Source organism: Genypterus blacodes, unplaced genomic scaffold, assembly GCF_046128005.1.
Source record: "Genypterus blacodes isolate CSIRO-AG114 ecotype Tasmania unplaced genomic scaffold, CSIRO-AGI_Gbla_v1 ptg000039l_1, whole genome shotgun sequence".
NCBI lineage: Eukaryota > Metazoa > Chordata > Actinopteri > Ophidiiformes > Ophidiidae > Genypterus > Genypterus blacodes.
In genome coordinates this window covers 6,636,839-6,652,583 of record NW_027466852.1, presented here as the reverse complement: position 1 = coordinate 6,652,583, position 15,745 = coordinate 6,636,839, and the positions used below count along the sequence as shown (strand labels likewise).

The 15,745-nt window shown below is 43.2% G+C and overlaps 4 protein-coding genes across 4 annotated transcripts in view; 3 read left to right on the top strand and 1 right to left on the bottom strand.

Annotated features, from left to right (window-relative positions):
- The first annotated feature begins 155 nt into the window (after positions 1–155).
- LOC142996712 (claudin domain-containing protein 1-like) lies at positions 156–3,851 on the top strand. Its single transcript, XM_076147739.1, has 5 exons — positions 156–262; positions 808–1,126; positions 1,904–2,011; positions 2,819–2,956; positions 3,259–3,851. The coding sequence occupies exons 2-5, from the start codon at positions 841–843 to the stop codon at positions 3,477–3,479; spliced, it is 753 nt and encodes a 250-aa protein (XP_076003854.1). The 5' UTR covers positions 156–262; positions 808–840; the 3' UTR covers positions 3,480–3,851.
- A 568-nt stretch (positions 3,852–4,419) lies between these two features.
- Positions 4,420–8,944, bottom strand: LOC142996711 (N-acyl-aromatic-L-amino acid amidohydrolase (carboxylate-forming) B-like). The gene is made up of 7 exons (XM_076147738.1): positions 8,765–8,944; positions 7,332–7,558; positions 6,922–7,114; positions 6,687–6,780; positions 6,350–6,457; positions 5,903–6,015; positions 4,420–5,807 (listed from the first exon to the last, which is right to left on the bottom strand). Exons 2-7 carry the CDS (start codon positions 7,556–7,558, stop codon positions 5,613–5,615), a joined length of 930 nt encoding a protein of 309 aa, XP_076003853.1. The 5' UTR covers positions 8,765–8,944; the 3' UTR covers positions 4,420–5,612.
- fabp2 (fatty acid binding protein 2, intestinal) overlaps positions 7,981–15,745 on the top strand; it is a 154,088-nt gene continuing 146,323 nt past the window's right edge. Inside the window, exon 1 of the mRNA XM_076147740.1 lies at positions 7,981–7,986. The gene's annotated coding sequence lies outside the window, so the exon portion shown is untranslated. The remainder of the gene's footprint in view (positions 7,987–15,745) is intronic.
- On the top strand, positions 11,711–15,391 carry LOC142996834 (neuromedin-K receptor-like). The gene is made up of 5 exons (XM_076147940.1): positions 11,711–12,181; positions 12,556–12,744; positions 12,925–13,075; positions 14,410–14,606; positions 14,791–15,391. Exons 1-5 carry the CDS (start codon positions 11,814–11,816, stop codon positions 15,017–15,019), a joined length of 1,134 nt encoding a protein of 377 aa, XP_076004055.1. The 5' UTR covers positions 11,711–11,813; the 3' UTR covers positions 15,020–15,391.

The following is a 15,745-nucleotide window of genomic DNA, read 5'->3' as shown; positions in this document are numbered from 1 at the left end:
TTGGTCTGCATTTGAGCATTGCAGCAGCCTTAAATCCTGATTTGTGGCGCTTTTGTTTTCGGATTCACATTTTTCTCAGCTTCTGCACTGCAACCAGGGAACCCATGATGTTCAGCTTTCTGTCCACAAAGGGCGCTCCTCTGTATCGGGCCAAAGAAACGGGGAGACGCAGTTAATACTAGAAGAAGAATTGGCGGGTCGTCCGATGTAAGACAGCAGAAGAATCACTCACTGTTATTATGTTCTTTTGACCAGCAATGAGGTAAACAAATGACTCGAATCAGTGCAGAACTCCAGCTCAAACAATGACGTAGTGAAACTTTGTACTGTTTAAGATATTGCACCGTTTGTTGTATCATTAGCTAACGACGATTAGCATTAGCGAGGGTAGCTAAACTAAACGCGCTATTGGTTATAAGCTGTTACTATATTACAAACTGACAATGCTAGTGTTTTGTTTTTTTCTTAACTGGACACGACGCACATGGTTTTATATGTTTCGATAATTTATCAAAGCGGGTTTTAGTTTTCTCTGCTATGTAGCGGCTGTGACTGTAGCTTTGTTTTTGCGCTGCTTTTTGGGTTTTATTCACAAAGTAACGACGTGAAACTGATTCTGCTCAAGTCAACAGAACAGAACAGTCTGGGTCAGATTTAAGGCCTGGGATGGGCTCTGTATTTGTTGATAGCGTTATTGAAAATGCAGGTTTGAAACATTCAACTTGATTCAATAGAATAGAGCCCAACGCTACGAGGCTCTTACATTGCACTTGACACAAGTTGTTGACACTTTGTTCTTCCTTGCAGACGCAGGCTCTGTGTGCTGCATTCAGTGACGTCATGGTAGATAACCGCTACGCTACAGCCTTGGTGATCGGCTCGGTGCTGAGCCTGCTGGCCACCGTGTACCTGTCCGTGGCTGTAGGAACACAGCACTGGTATCAGTACAACACCCCGCCTGTCAGACATGACAGCGGCAACGCCACCGAGCTCAAGGAGGAGTTCATCAATGGAGACTTTGATGAGAAGACCTACAGTGACACCATGTTCCGCCTCAATGGCACCCTGGGGCTGTGGTGGAGGTGCATCCGGGTGCCCAGCCCGTCACACTGGTTCAAAGAGCGAGGTAGGAGTTCCCTTTCACATGCTGCATCTACATTTTGCAGATGGTGATTGTTGGGGTGGCAGTGGCTCAGGCCATAGGTGACTTGGCTTGGCAACCTGGGGGGTGGCCGGTTTGAGTCTGTGGACCAAAATGTGTGAACTGGCAGCTGAAGAGTTGCCAGATTGCCTCCACCACTGCCGAGGTGCCCTTAAGCAATGCACCGAATCCCAACCTGCGCCACGGGTCCTGGCTCTGGTGTGTGTGTGTGTGTGTGTGTGTGTGTGTGTGTGTGTGTGTGTGTGTGTGTGTGTGTGTGTGTGTGTGTGTAGGAGAGGTGGGGGGGATTTCAGATGTGTGTGTGATGTACAGTGTGTTGTGTTATTTCTAAACGCTGGGATTAATATAAAGGTTTTCTTCTTCTTCTTCTTCTATTTGAAACTCACAGTCAAATAGATTTGACTTGTTGGATGATGTGACCTAAAGTGTAATATATTCTGTGTTTGTGGCTCTAAAGCAGTGACGCTGGTTGGGGAACCGGCCCGCAAGACACTCTGTCGATGACGTCATATAGATTATTATACTGTGATTATAATCTCCCCCGTTAGACCCACAGATGGCGAGCGCAAATTACAAATTTGTGTTCAATAATTTAGTATGGCCCCTGAGGACTGATAGCAAAATCAAAATGACCCGCGATAGGAAAAAGGTTCCCCACCCCTGCTCTAGTAAAGGATGAAGGCAGCCCAGTTTCATTTGTGCACTCTGACTTTGGTTCACTGTCATTGGTTCTCACTCTAGATCCCAAGCTGGAAACCCAGTGTGTGAGCTTTACTCTTCCTCAGCAGTTTATTGGCAAGTTCAAAGAGCCTGGAAATCATAACAGCGAAGAAGATCTACTGCGGACATGTGAGTCTCACCTCACACTGTGTCTTGTGCTTTTACACACATGGCCCGTGTTTGGGGCAAACACATCCACTGTCATTGATAATACATCATCTTCTGAAGCAACTGTCACTCGCTTGGTTGTTTGTCATCTATCGGTGTTAAACAAATAGCAGCCTTAAGAACATCACCGCCAGTCTTGTCCGGGTCACAATCAATGACTGTAATGAACTCAGGAAACGCAGTCTCTTCAAACTCGCCCCGCCGTGGATATTGGCATGAAAAGCCTCAACTCCGTCCAAACACGTTTTACATCCATTTTCCAGCTGGCATGCAGCAGTAAAGGAAAATGAAGAGAGTTTGACGCAGTAGTGGAGGAATTTCTGCATGTCTACAGTAGAATCTCTCTGAGACTAGTAGCATACAAGATCACAGGTAAGACCCGGTAGGAGTTTACGAAGGTAATAGTAGTTTTAATGTGACTACTTCAGGTTTAGAGCAGTTAGAAAATCAGTGTCATTACGATTGTTGTTGTGTCGTAGAGAATTAGAAGTAATTTCCCAAAGGCTAATCACATATAACCAGTGCAGCCTTTACTTTTCCTTTGTAAATAAATTGTACATGTTGCGTGTTTTGAACCATAATGAAATTAGATTATGAGTTAGTAGGAGCAAATGCCTCTTCACCTCATTGTCACCTGCCTGTAGTGTAGTAGTACAGTGTCGTCTCCTTCCTCCGCTGTTCTAACACGAGCCCACCACCTTTTTAAATTTCAGTCACACCTTATTTATAAAATGTAGAGTTCTTCCAGCTGTGTTTGTCTCCGGGCAGATTTGTGGAGGTGCCAGTTTCTCCTGCCGCTGGTGTCGCTGGCCTTGGTTTTCCTCAGTGGCCTGGTCGGGGTCTGCGCTTGCCTCTGCCGCAGCTTCACCCCCACTCTGGTTGTGGGAGTGCTCCACCTTCTGGCAGGTAAGAGACACGCACTCGATAAAGGTTATTTGCTTCACCGCTGACTCGGTAGGTCACGCAATCGATAATTCAAATTTTGATGGTGTCGGCACGCAGCAACTAGGCTTTGTTTTCTTATTGACAGAGAACCAACAACCGTAGAACAAAATACATATGCCTTGCAAACAGGCTGAACAAGTTTTACTGTCGCTTTGATGGTCAAGCTGCCAGCTCCTCCCCCATCCCCCATGACACCTACAGCCATCACCATCACCAGATTTTTGCACATCCAACCCTCTAATCTTGCAACTCTATCTGCTAAGGTCTGTGCTCTCTGGGGACCGTGTGCTGTTTCCTGGCCGGGATGGACCTGCTGCACAAGAGCTCGGCGCTGCCCAAGGGGGTGGACGCCTCACTTGGGTGGTCCCTCTACCTCGCCCTCATATCCTCCCCACTGCAGATGATGGCGGCGGCTTTATTCCTCTGGGCTGCCAGGAGTCACCGCAAGAGCTACACCCGTATGACGGCATACAGAGTGGCATAAGAGAGGCAACTGACCGCGACAAACCTTACAACCTTTACACACGCCTAAAGCAAGAAACTAACTCAGCTGGTAAATGTAGGATGATTCATTTTCATTTAGGATAGGCTTACCTGACTATTGTTTCTCCTTTAATCTTTTACTTACGCAAAGTTTTTAATCGGTATCTTTTATAATCAGTCCAGATCTTAGGGATAACTATTTCTTTGTTTGGTGTGCAGTGTTTTATTGCCTTCTTGACTCTCAGCTGTGCTTCTACAACCACTCACCACATTGTCCTTGTTTTGGAAGGTAAATCAAACTTCAAACTGTAGCAAATTTAAAATCTTTATTTATCCAAGTCAGGATAACTTGATGAGTTATGGATTTAATATATTTACATACACCTGACTGTTCGCTTTTCTTTTCTTTTGGTCTTTTTGTATTTTTGTATATTTTGCACAAACTGCTGACACATTTCAGTCATCTGTGGTATGTGTTGATCTCAGTCCGTGGCTAATTGTCAGTCACTGAAGTGTAGCCACTCATTACATTACATTACATTACGATCATTTGGCAGACGCTTTTATCCAAAGCGACTTACATTACATTACCACCCTTCGCAGAGGGGGGAGCAATTGAGGGTTCGGTGCCTTGCTCAGGGGCTCGAACCGGCAACCCTCCGGTTCCCAAGCGGAAGCTCTACCCACTGAGCCACTGCCTCCTCATCACTGGTGTGGTGCATGATTATAATAAGAAATGTGGTTAATTTTAATGTTAAAAATGGATTTGATACCACTCCAGCCAACCTATGACCTCTTAATGTCTCTGAGTCTTTTACTTGTTTCATTCCCTCGTACTGCCATCGCTTATTCTTAACTTCTGGATTTGAAACAGCGTAATGTTATTTTCACTGTGTCTACAGCTGTAACAAAGGTTCACAACGTTGGACAGATGAATACCATTTTTGCTTTTAATGTGTTTAATGTTTCAATAATTGGCAGTATACAATACTGTTTAGTTACCAAAAATCTTATTTACATGTGCAAATAATTTAAAATGAGTGCGTGCACTCAAGATTGAGACTACAAAGTGAGATTCTAATACACATTGTGATGTTTTTGTGTCACAGTGTGTTGTTATATGTGTGATGTTTATACACTCTGGCTTTTGTACATGTTTTTACATAATTCCAACACATACTGTACTCCTTTGTGTAATACTAAATTTGGTCTTTGCCGACTGCTGCTGTTGTTGTGTGTTCTCTCTCCAAGAGTGCTGCTTCATCCAAACCTCATGGTGCTATTTCATAGATTTCATAGAAAATACTGATGTAGGCTTAATACAAAGTGACCTACATTCATATCACAGCGGTGTACAATGAAGGGTGGTTTGCCGACTCGCGCTTAATTTGATAGAACCGTCTTTACAAATCCCAGCTGACAGGATCAGTGTGACGGTACTACGAAACTGGCTATCAAGATGGTAAACTGACACCGGCTTTGTTAATGAGAGTGTGTGCGCTGACATAAAAGGAACTGGGTGGCAGCATTGTGTGTCAAAGTTTGGCATGTGTTTTGGGCTCCATGTTTCAGTGTAGAGCATTGCGTTTAAATAATGCAAGACACAAAGAGTTAATGATCAACATCACAGCCAAAAGTAACACCGTTGCTGCCAGTAAAGCCAGGACCCCGACGTTAGCACCTCCAGACACACACACACACTGGGGTAATGATTACTATTCTGTTATGAAGTAAATACTAGTTAAAGCAGTCTGGTTTGTGATTGTGCTGACCTTGGTTTGGAGCAGAGCTTTATTTGCAGTGTTATGTTCCTCTAAGTCAGCGGCCATTTGTGGTCAAGATAACCCGGAATAACCCCAAGTAAACTCTTATAAACCACACGCTCTGCTCCATAGTACGCATTAGGAGGCTCCACAACAAAAACACACATTTGTTTTGTCAGCTGGCTCCAGTTAAAATATTGGAGCTTGATGAAAGACATTCTGACTATAATATCATGTATATGTTATTATGACTTATTAAAGTCAGGCGTTCATGTTATCCTTGTATCGGACACTGCTATGAAAGGGGGAATCTTGTGATTACAATTAATGACCTGATTCCATTTGATCCCAAATCTCTATGCAATGCATTCTCACTCTCTTTTCACACTTATGGATGGGATGGTCAAAGTTATCTTTCGACCCAAGTAGAAAGCGATCTTCTTCTCGTAATAGGCACATTCGTTCACAAAGAAAGGGGCGAGCTCCTCTCCCTCATACTTAATGGTCTCCCCAGAAAATGTCGAGAATATTGGGTCTCCTGCTCGGATGAGACAGAAGTCCTTATCCTGGAAAGGGAAGGAGAAGAGAAACAGGTTATTTGTTGCGCTGCAGGCCATCTTTTGAGTAAACTGTGGTATTGTAATGAGAGGGTGTGTTGTACCTGTATGTGGGAGTGTATGGCAGCAGTGATCTCGTGTGTTAAAGGGTCTCTGGGGTAGTCGACTTGACGCACAATAATCCAAGCATCCACTTCACCTCCTTCAAAGGTAAATCCTGTAGTGGGCATGGAGAGTAAAAAGGGAATTTACTTATATCTTACACTGAAGGACAATTTTGAGGTACTGGCACTTAAATCAGTCAAGAGGATGTTGCAGTTATGTTGCATTTAACTCTTTATTTTCCATATTTCACATTCAAAATGAATCAGAGCACAAATTAGCACAACAATCTTCAATTCTATTCAATTCATGTGATTTTACTCTTCATACTTCACTACATACCTGGATGTATATCTTTACGTAGTTAGAGCTTTACACAGCATATGTTAAGCAGCATTTTTTTGACTTTTACGTAATCAAATCATTTGTGCAGTTAAAAGACATCGTACCAGAGTTGAACTTTTCAATCCAGTCTGTTGTGAGCTCCACTGCCTCATTCATCAGGTTGAAGATATCAGCTCTGACCACGCCGTGTGGCTGAGGTCCAATCTCGATGGCTGCAGAGAAGAACACAAACACAATGGTTCTCCAATTTATGAAGGAGTTGGGCTATTTTCAGTAAACCTCTTAATTGAAAAAGATTAATAAGACACACTTAATAATGATGAAGGCCATTAACCTGCCAAAGTAACAGACTTTGTTTTCAGTTTTCAGTCATTATATCCACTCCACTCTAATTACATCTGAGTTTGAGAACTGTTGCTCAAACATGTATCGCCAACATACCCAGCCCGTGTTTGCCCACTGATCCCAGGAAGAAGGACTTATCCCGGATATCCTCCGCCTGGAGCATTGTCACTGGAACAGATGTGATCTTATTCTGGAAACCAAACAGATCAACCAGGTTTCAGCACAGCCCATTAACGTTCAGGGCCAACACAAACATCAATATTTTTTTAGACATTATGTTGATCTTTGTGGTTGGGATGATCTCAAATTGCAGTGGAAAAATAGCCAAAACCTTTGCGTATTTGTAAATATGTAGTGGGATCCAATCTGAAGGGTCAGCTATGAAGCATAGTCCCATGTTGGAGGTAGAGTTGTGGAGATCGCAGACCAGGTCCATGGCCTCCTGGCTGCCTTTAGGCCCCAGCTGAGCATTCAGTTCTTGGGCTCGTCGCACCTCATATTGTGTGGAATCGGTTATAGGTGAACTGGAGGCCAGAAAATAGGAAATAAAACAAACTCCCTAATACAGTGTGTCTATTCTATACTGAGTTTCAGATTTCAATCTTAGTATTTTATAGTAAAAATGATTTGTTGATTGGAACTTTTACATGCAAAGTAAGTAAGTGTGTTTACAGGTCATCACTATGGAAACCTTTAAGATTGGTCACTTTACCAGGATTTGTTTGAAGCATCACATCTTACCTCAGAATTTCATGACTGAAACAACGGTTGAGATCTGTGTCTACGTATCTCCTGCAAACCTGCACAGCCCTCGGGTTGGACAGGACAGTGGTTAAAGAGGCAGATCCCACTTTATCTATCTGTCGTCTCTGCATTTCTCTCACTATGTGCACCCCTGACAGCTCATTTCCATGGGTGCCGCCACAAATAGCAATACGGGAGAGCGCTGGGATAGAAACACGTTCCATCTGTTGGTAGAAAAAAATGCTTTCAGGGAGGGGTTGTCTTCTGCTTGCCCTGTATTTCTAAGCCCCTGGCCAGAGTCAAAAGTGCACAGACCCTGCTTGTGCATTGGGTACTAAACCATATATTTAGTTTAATCAATGATTGACCCAGACTAGTTGTGTATAAAGGAGATCTCTTAATACTTTGTACACAATGTGTATAGTAATTGTGTAAACACCTGATTGCAATGGAAACTTCCTGGACACAAACAGCTTTAGTGATGCAAGTGTTGAACCACCGAGAGGTTTGAGCTTTATGATAATCTTCAAGAGTGTTTTCCACGAGCATAATCACTTACCTAGATTGATTAAGCAAAAGTCTGTTTAACCACAACTCTGATGCAGTTATTTTGGGTTGGACTCTGTATTCTTACAATCAAACACACTCACTCCTCTGCAGGATTGCTATTGGTATTGGCATAACACATGTTTTTGATTTTGGGCAACCATGCAAAACAGAGACAACATGTCAACTCCAGAAACAGAACTCAAGTTTTTTAACCTCTTTAACCTCTTCGGAGGCCTTTAATGGTGAAGCTCTGTGCTATTTTTCTGAACCTTTAAAAGGCCTGCAAAGAAAAAACAACTAAGGGATTCAGAACCCCGAACCTCCTGTCTAAAACTATATAAAGAAGGTAGTAAGTAGTTTTCTTCCTCAACATTATGAGCTGTTTACTTGATACACAACTCCTGCCAGACATAAATCCGCTGGTCCAGAACATTTGGATTTGACAGGTTTTACAAGTTTTACAAGAAATATGGCTGGGGGTAGAAAGTGGAACCTGTACACATGCAAATAAACATATACACACACGCGCACACACACACACACACACACACACCAGCCCACACACACACACACACACCAGCCCCCCCCCCCCCCCCCCCCCCCCACACACACACACACACACACACACACACACACACACACACACATACAAACACACACACACACACACAAACAAACTCAAGCAAATATGAAGGATATTCATATTACAGCCAGGACTTTGCATGTTATGCTTTTCGTTCATGTTCCTGCGCAGATTGTTTTATGGTATTAGATTCAGAACAGTAACAGTAGATTCAACCCACATGACTTCAGCTAAGATATAAAAATATAAACTGCATGAAAGAATCCAAGTAAAGTTCAGTTAAGGCGACACCTCTTACCTTTCCTTCAGCTCTTTACTGCTTTTACTGAAACCCAGCAACCTTTGAGCTCAGCCTGTGTTAGGCTGTGTTACTTTGTATGATGTAGGATTATCACAGTCCAGGACCTCTACAAGCTACTTTCCACCCAGAAGCATTAGCTGTTCACACTTACAGGCGTGCACGGACTCGTATGCAACACACGACCACAGCAGATACTGAAGCACAGGCTGCTCACTGTCGTCCTGCCCCTCCTGCAGATCAAGTTACAACCAATGAACCAACTTTGTGATAAAGGAAGTGGGACTGGCTTAATACTATGCATATCATTAACACGCAGCACAAAATGTACATATATACATTCACAGTTTTTGGCTAATATTTGAACTGAATGGGTTCTTGTTTTGAGATCATTCACAGTGGAAAAACACATTGTAAACAAGTAAAGTTACTCCAGTCAAATTCTTACTTTCACGCCTTATCTGTCTATTGACTGACTATTATCTGTCCTGAGCTCCATTTAGACATGTAATCCTGGATCAGTCACCGATCATAATCTCTCTCTCTCTCTCTCTCTCTCTCTCTCTCTCTCTCTCTCTCTCCCTCTCTCTTTATTCATTCAAGAAGAATAAGCCTAGGAGAGCTAAAGCACTATGTTGGAAGAGTATGTCAGCTTCATCATTTAGCATGTGGATAAGAGAACTTTGAGACTATATCGGTCTGGAAAGTCACATTGCTAAAGGGAAGCGGCAAGACTTTGTTCAACTTTCAGTTCCATACATGAATATCATGACAAGTGAGTGGAGGAATGGTGCTCCTTGACGGACAAACATGCCAGCACACTCACAAGAATCATAATAGTATATGAGATGAGATAAGAGGTGTTTTCATTAACAGCAAACTGAGTCACACTTTGCCCTCATACTTGCAATAAAGTGTTTTTACCACTAGAGGACTGTAAGGCCCTGTTGCCCAACAACAACTGCAACTTTATCCATTATGGAGGAATGTATCCACCACCTTGCATTGAACAGTTGGATGGATGGATGGATGGATGCATGGCTACGGTAAAGATTGAAGGCTCTTTGGTATAGGAGGTAAACATTTCCTTTAGAAATCCCCTTTAAATAACACAGATGTGATCTACATATCAGATTCTCTCATGCCAACGTGTGTTTCCCGGTGTCTCACAGTGTCAATGTTTACTGGGTTACAGTTTTAATGGAAATCAATATAGCTCATTGATCACAATACATTTATAGCGCAGACGCCAACTACAATAGCATTGTTCCCTGCTGCACAAGCCTGTATAGATTACATAGCAGGTCGTCTTCATGCATAAAGTATTAACTGTAAGCATTTTAATGGGAGCGGAGAGTATAGCCATTAGCAAAAAGCCAGTTTTCGTCCACTTCAGTTTGTTTGGTTGTTTGTTTTCATTAGCTTTAAAACCAATTTAAACCATTTTGGACATTGATTAAGATGGCGGACCATTGGGGAACATCTCATCTTATCCTCTGTCAGAAAAATGTTATTATACTGAATAAACAAAGAAGGTCATCTACTGGTACTCTGGTACGCTGGTATTCCTGCTGGTATTCTCAACATTCAACAGGAATGGTATTTTCTTCTTATGGCGAGACTTAATCTGTCTGGCAGTGAGATGGGGAGGGACATTTTCTCTATAAGTATCTTTGTAGTAGCTATCGAAGACCAGTCGACTCAGTCTGCAATTGATTGCCTTCTCACTTGTCTTGAGGGGAGGACTACCAAAAAGACGGCTCCATTCTTAGTCAAATTGTTTCAGATCAGACACGTGCAGTGGCACATCTGACACGCTTGCCTAATGCCTAATGTTCTATGTGATTAAATGATGTCTAAATTATTCATGTAAAATTGGAGGGAAATAAATTGGGATGCAGCTGATGATAATATCAAGCCTGTGACCTTTTTATCGTGGGGCACAGGCACTGTTTGAGCCAAAAGTCTTAACTGTGACATTTGAGACAGGGAGTGGCCCAAAATAGGTGGCTTCTGGGTAATGAGGACCTGCTGAGAGGAAACAGACTTGCTGACCTTCTGCAGGTCTTTACCTAGTGTGCACTGTTTATGTGAGTTTCTGTGTTTGACCCCGGAGACTTACGATAGACAGAAAATATTACACGTGTCCTTAAACACATCCTGGCAATATGAGAGAGGAGACACAACTTGTGCAACCTAATTGTGATGTAAACAACTGCTGCAGATGCATTTGTCAATCGTAATTGGCATTAGTGAACTCACCAGGAGCAAAATAGACTAATTATTGTTTTGGTATTTTCTCTGTTAGACACAAGCCACCATCCTCAGTGTGAATTAAAAGATAAAACATCACCTGTGGCTGCTGCTTTATGGTGCTAAGAAGCTGATTGCAGAATTAATCAAGAGAACAAATAACATAACATCATTTTACTGTAGGCGAAGTTGTGAGTCATTTTGTCTCTTATAGAGTGAAAAAAGTGATATACGTAGATCAAATCTCAAACGTGTCAATCATGGTCAAGCACATCACCACTGCAAACTTGGTACGTTTTGCCAGTTGTTACGCAACTCCAGCCTGCAGACAACACACACACTCTGGATCATCTAGAGAAGCATGCAGTCATAACGAAATGCTCTGACTTTATATTTATCTTATGATTACATAAAACCAGACAGATTAATCCCAAAGCCATTAGCTGTTGAACCAGCAACCTCGACTGCGTTATACAACAATTTTATTCCTGTAAAAAGTTTAACTCATCATACCAATGTCCTTCTACCTAAAAGGGCATCACCTTGTTGATCAATATTCTGTGTTAGTTTTAAATCAAAGTGCTTCAAAAATGTAATGCAGCCTTTTGAACTCAAACTGCACATTCCAACTGGAGGATTGGCCCCTTTTCTCTCCTGCTGCGCCCCTGCTGCACCGTCTCCATGGTCACGCGTGTCTCTCTTGCGTGTCGCTCATCATCAGAGGCTCCCCGGGGACTCACGCCGCCCGCAGGATCCAGTCTAAACTGAATCCCAAACGAGGCTCCGTCTGGCAGGAATGGCCCCGGAACCGGACGGCTCTACCGCGACCAGGAACCACACCAACCAGTTCGTCCAGCCGGCGTGGCGCGTCGCGCTGTGGGCGGGGGCGTACAGCTCGGTGCTCGGCGTGGCGGTCGTCGGGAACCTGGTGGTGATTTGGATCATTCTGGCGCACAAACGGATGAGGACAGTGACGAACTACTTCTTGCTCAACTTGGCTTTCTCAGACGTGTCGATGGCCGCTTTCAACACGCTGGTGAACTTCATCTACGCGGCGCATGGAGAGTGGTACTTTGGAGAGGTTTACTGCAGGTTCCACAACTTCTTCCCGGTCACTGCAGTGTTCGCCAGCATCTACTCCATGACCGCCATAGCCTCAGACAGGTGGGGAGTCAACATCTGGCTCTTTAAACGTCATGTTACACTAGATGACTAACTGAATCTGCATTAGAATGATCTCAATAATTAAAAACTGTAGTATTAAGTATTTCTCTTAATTTGTCTAAATTAAATTTGTTTATTGTGATCACTCAGTCTTTACTTCAGTCAGTTTTGTTCTTCACATTTGTGTAAATGTCACTGAAAACATCTACAAATTTGATACACGTTATGTGTAGATTTGGTTAAAGCATCTCATCAGGTTTTGTATATTTATTTCCAAATGTTGTGAGTCCTGATTTTTAAAAATGGAACAATGATGTCACATGTGGTCATCTTAATCTTTCAGTTATCTGAAACCATTTGTTTTTGCCCCGCAGGTACATGGCCATCATCCATCCTCTGAAGCCTCGTCTGTCAGCCAAGGCTACCATGGGGGTCATTGTGTGCATCTGGAGTCTGGCTGTCATTCTGGCCTTCCCTCTCTGCCTCTTCTCCACCACCCGCACTCTGCCTCACAGGACCCTCTGCTACGTGGCCTGGCCCCGCATGGCTGATGACCCCTTCATGTGAGAACACACACCGACACGTCAGACGCTCTCAAAAACCTTTTTTGTTCATTTGACGGCTCGTTATGACAATGCATGATAAGGCATTTTGTCAGAACTAGGAGGGGAAATTATTTCAATCCAGGATACTGCAAAGCATATTATTCCTTTTATAACTTCAGAAATGTTTTTTTTGTGCAGGTATCATATCATAGTGACAGCTCTGGTCTACGTGCTGCCCTTAGCGGTGATGGCCATCACCTACACCGTGGTGGGGGTGACACTGTGGGGAGGAGAGATCCCAGGCGACTCATCTGATAACTATCACAGACAGCTCAGAGCCAAAAGGAAGGTAAGTGTCACCTGTGTTCAACACATTTATGTCATGCAGTATATTTGCATTACTTTTGTTTGTGTGTCTTTAGGAAAGGAGCACACTGAAAAGCAAGAGAGGAAATTAAAGATTCGTTTTAGTTGCTATGTGCTTTGTAATAGCTACTGCCTGGGTTATAGAGGGATTAAGGTCATGGCAGCTTACACGTTGAGCAGCGATCAAGCCAGCTGTGGGATTAATGCCTAAAGAATGAATTTATAACGAAATACCACTGATATCACAGGTTTGTGTGTCGGATTATTCAAAAGGTCCCATATAACTGTCAGGCTTTGAAGGATTTGGTTAGAATATAATAAATATATAAAGTTATTTCTGATCATGTCTGATCATCCCTCTGTTTGTCAATTACAAAAAAAGAAAGAATATTATGGGATGTGATATAAATTACACAATGGTGCTACAAACATGCATGCGGTACACACGAATAGAGAGAGGAAGAGGTGCAGAATATCACGTTGTCATTAAAAGCCTCAAAATGGAGCTGCAGAAGCTAAAAAAACTTCATGATTTTCTTGGAGCACAGCTGTGAGATTTTGCCGGGTTCAATTGAAAGGATCCACAGCTGTACTGATGATGAGACACGGGCGTCGTCCTCTTTGTCTGAAAGGTGATGACCCTCTGTGATGCCTTCGCTTTCATCTTATGTGCTGCGTGCGTCACTGCTGACCTTTCCCGCACTTCATATGGCAAAAATATGTGGACCTCATCAGTCAACATCCGGCAGACGCCATGTGCATAACAAAACAGCTTGAGCAGTAGGACAGTTAGAGCACCTTGTTTTATAACTGAGTGCGTGTGTGTGTGTGTGTGTGTGTGTGTGTGTGTGTGTGTGTGTGTGTGTGTGTGTTAAAGAGGCACTGCATCAGGAGAAGACATTACATTACATTACGATCATTAAGCAGACCTTTTTATCCAAAGCGACTTACATTACATTACCACCCTTTACAGAGGGGGGAGCAATTGAGGGTTCGGTGCTTTGCTCAAGGGCACCTCAGCAGTGCCCTGGAGGCAAACTGGCAACTCTTCAGCTGCCAGTCCTGCTTTTTGGTCCACAGGGGACTCAAACCGGCTACCGTCCGGTTCCCAAACTGAGTCCCCTATGAACTGAGCTACTGCCGCCCCCAAAATCACCACATCCTTGTTCAGTTACCGAACCACTGAGCCGTTGAGAAACATCAAGGCTTTGTTCTAAAGATTTAATAAGGTAAAATCTTAAACTTAAATATGATGGAGATCCTGTGAGATTGTTCAAAATCTGTGATCAATCCACTTCCCCCACAACATTTATGCAGGTGGTGAAGATGATGATCATCGTGGTGGTGACCTTTGCCCTCTGCTGGCTGCCCTATCACGTCTACTTCATTGTGACAGGCCTCAACAAGCGTCTGAGTAGGTGGAAGTACATCCAGCAGGTGTACCTGTCTGTGCTGTGGCTGGCCATGAGCTCCACCATGTACAACCCCATCATCTACTGCTGCCTCAACAGCAGGTGGGTCACTGTACACACACACACAAATACACACACACACATGATTGTACATATTATTTTCTGTAATATTGTGGAAAAGACATAGTAAGAATATGAATCTGCAGAGTATCTAAAAATGCAGTAGTTGAGTAAGTACTTGGGTCACCCTTGTGGCGTACTTGTGGCGGTGGTGTTTTGTGTGCAGGTTTCGTGCCGGCTTCAAACAAGTTTTCCGCTGGTGTCCCTTCGTGCGGGTGTCCACCTACGACGAGCTGGAGCTGCGAAACACTCAACTCGGACACTGTAGGCAGACCAGCATGTGCACCAGCGTCCACGGCAGCCGCCACTACCTCAGCAAAAACAAAACAACCCGTCGACATGAAAATGGATCACAGCTCAACTCAGAGCTCGGTAATGTAGAGGGGTCAGGGTAAAACATTTTTAAAAAGAGGGCAAACTCCTCCCGAATGTTCACGAGGTACAAGAAATTCTGACAATTCCTTTTCTGTTACAACAAATAGTAGTATTATGGCATTAGTATTTCGGTATGAAGTAAAATCGCTGGCTTTACGAGTCGGTAAACGAGGTTTACCGACTGGATGTTCCCTGATTTTCCTCAGAAGTTGAAAATCCAAGTGCTTGCTGTTGTTTGTGGTGTAACATTGTGCCTATTTAAAAACAGATTTATGGCTCACTGTGTACTTTTTGCCTGACAGTATCTATTAAAAATCCTATCTATACATTGAGTCGACTTAGGCTGTATATTGTCATTGTAGTGTGTTTGTTTTTTACTGTTATAAATATATAAAAGCAATGTAAGGCAAACTGCTGTGTCATATTTTGTTATAATTCTGTTCTGATTCTTTACATGTTCATGGTGTCCACGTTTGTCTGTGTGTGTGTGGGTGAGAATGGAATACTAGCTAGACAGAGTCGTCAAAACAAGACTCAAAAACTTGCATCTTGTGTATCTGCTGTAACATTGCAGGAATGCACCAATGCACCAGTTTGGTCAGTGCACCTCCCTATGTCTCGCCCTCTCAACCTCTCCCTCTCTGTTTTTCTGCCTCTCCCTCACTCCCACACACTCTTACTCTCCCCACTCTGCACAGTTCAGCCTAGCAATGTGCTGCAAATGATGGATTCATTTGTCAAATGAT

Excerpts from the sequence above, each read along its gene's own strand:
- LOC142996834 (XM_076147940.1), top strand. The coding sequence starts at position 11,814 with ATGGCCCCGGAACCGGACGGCTCTACCGCGACCAGGAACCACACCAAC. Across the intron at positions 12,745-12,924 it reads ATGGCTGATGACCCCTTCAT|GTATCATATCATAGTGACAG; the intron begins GTGAGAACACAC and ends TTTTTTGTGCAG. Across the intron at positions 13,076-14,409 it reads AGCTCAGAGCCAAAAGGAAG|GTGGTGAAGATGATGATCAT; the intron begins GTAAGTGTCACC and ends ACATTTATGCAG.
- LOC142996711 (XM_076147738.1), bottom strand. The coding sequence starts at position 7,558 with ATGGAACGTGTTTCTATCCCAGCGCTCTCCCGTATTGCTATTTGTGGC. Across the intron at positions 7,115-7,331 it reads TTCAGTCATGAAATTCTGAG|TTCACCTATAACCGATTCCA; the intron begins GTAAGATGTGAT and ends TCTGGCCTCCAG. Across the intron at positions 6,781-6,921 it reads ATATTTACAAATACGCAAAG|AATAAGATCACATCTGTTCC; the intron begins GTTTTGGCTATT and ends TTTGGTTTCCAG.
- LOC142996712 (XM_076147739.1), top strand. The coding sequence starts at position 841 with ATGGTAGATAACCGCTACGCTACAGCCTTGGTGATCGGCTCGGTGCTG. Across the intron at positions 1,127-1,903 it reads ACACTGGTTCAAAGAGCGAG|ATCCCAAGCTGGAAACCCAG; the intron begins GTAGGAGTTCCC and ends TTCTCACTCTAG. Across the intron at positions 2,012-2,818 it reads AGAAGATCTACTGCGGACAT|ATTTGTGGAGGTGCCAGTTT; the intron begins GTGAGTCTCACC and ends GTCTCCGGGCAG.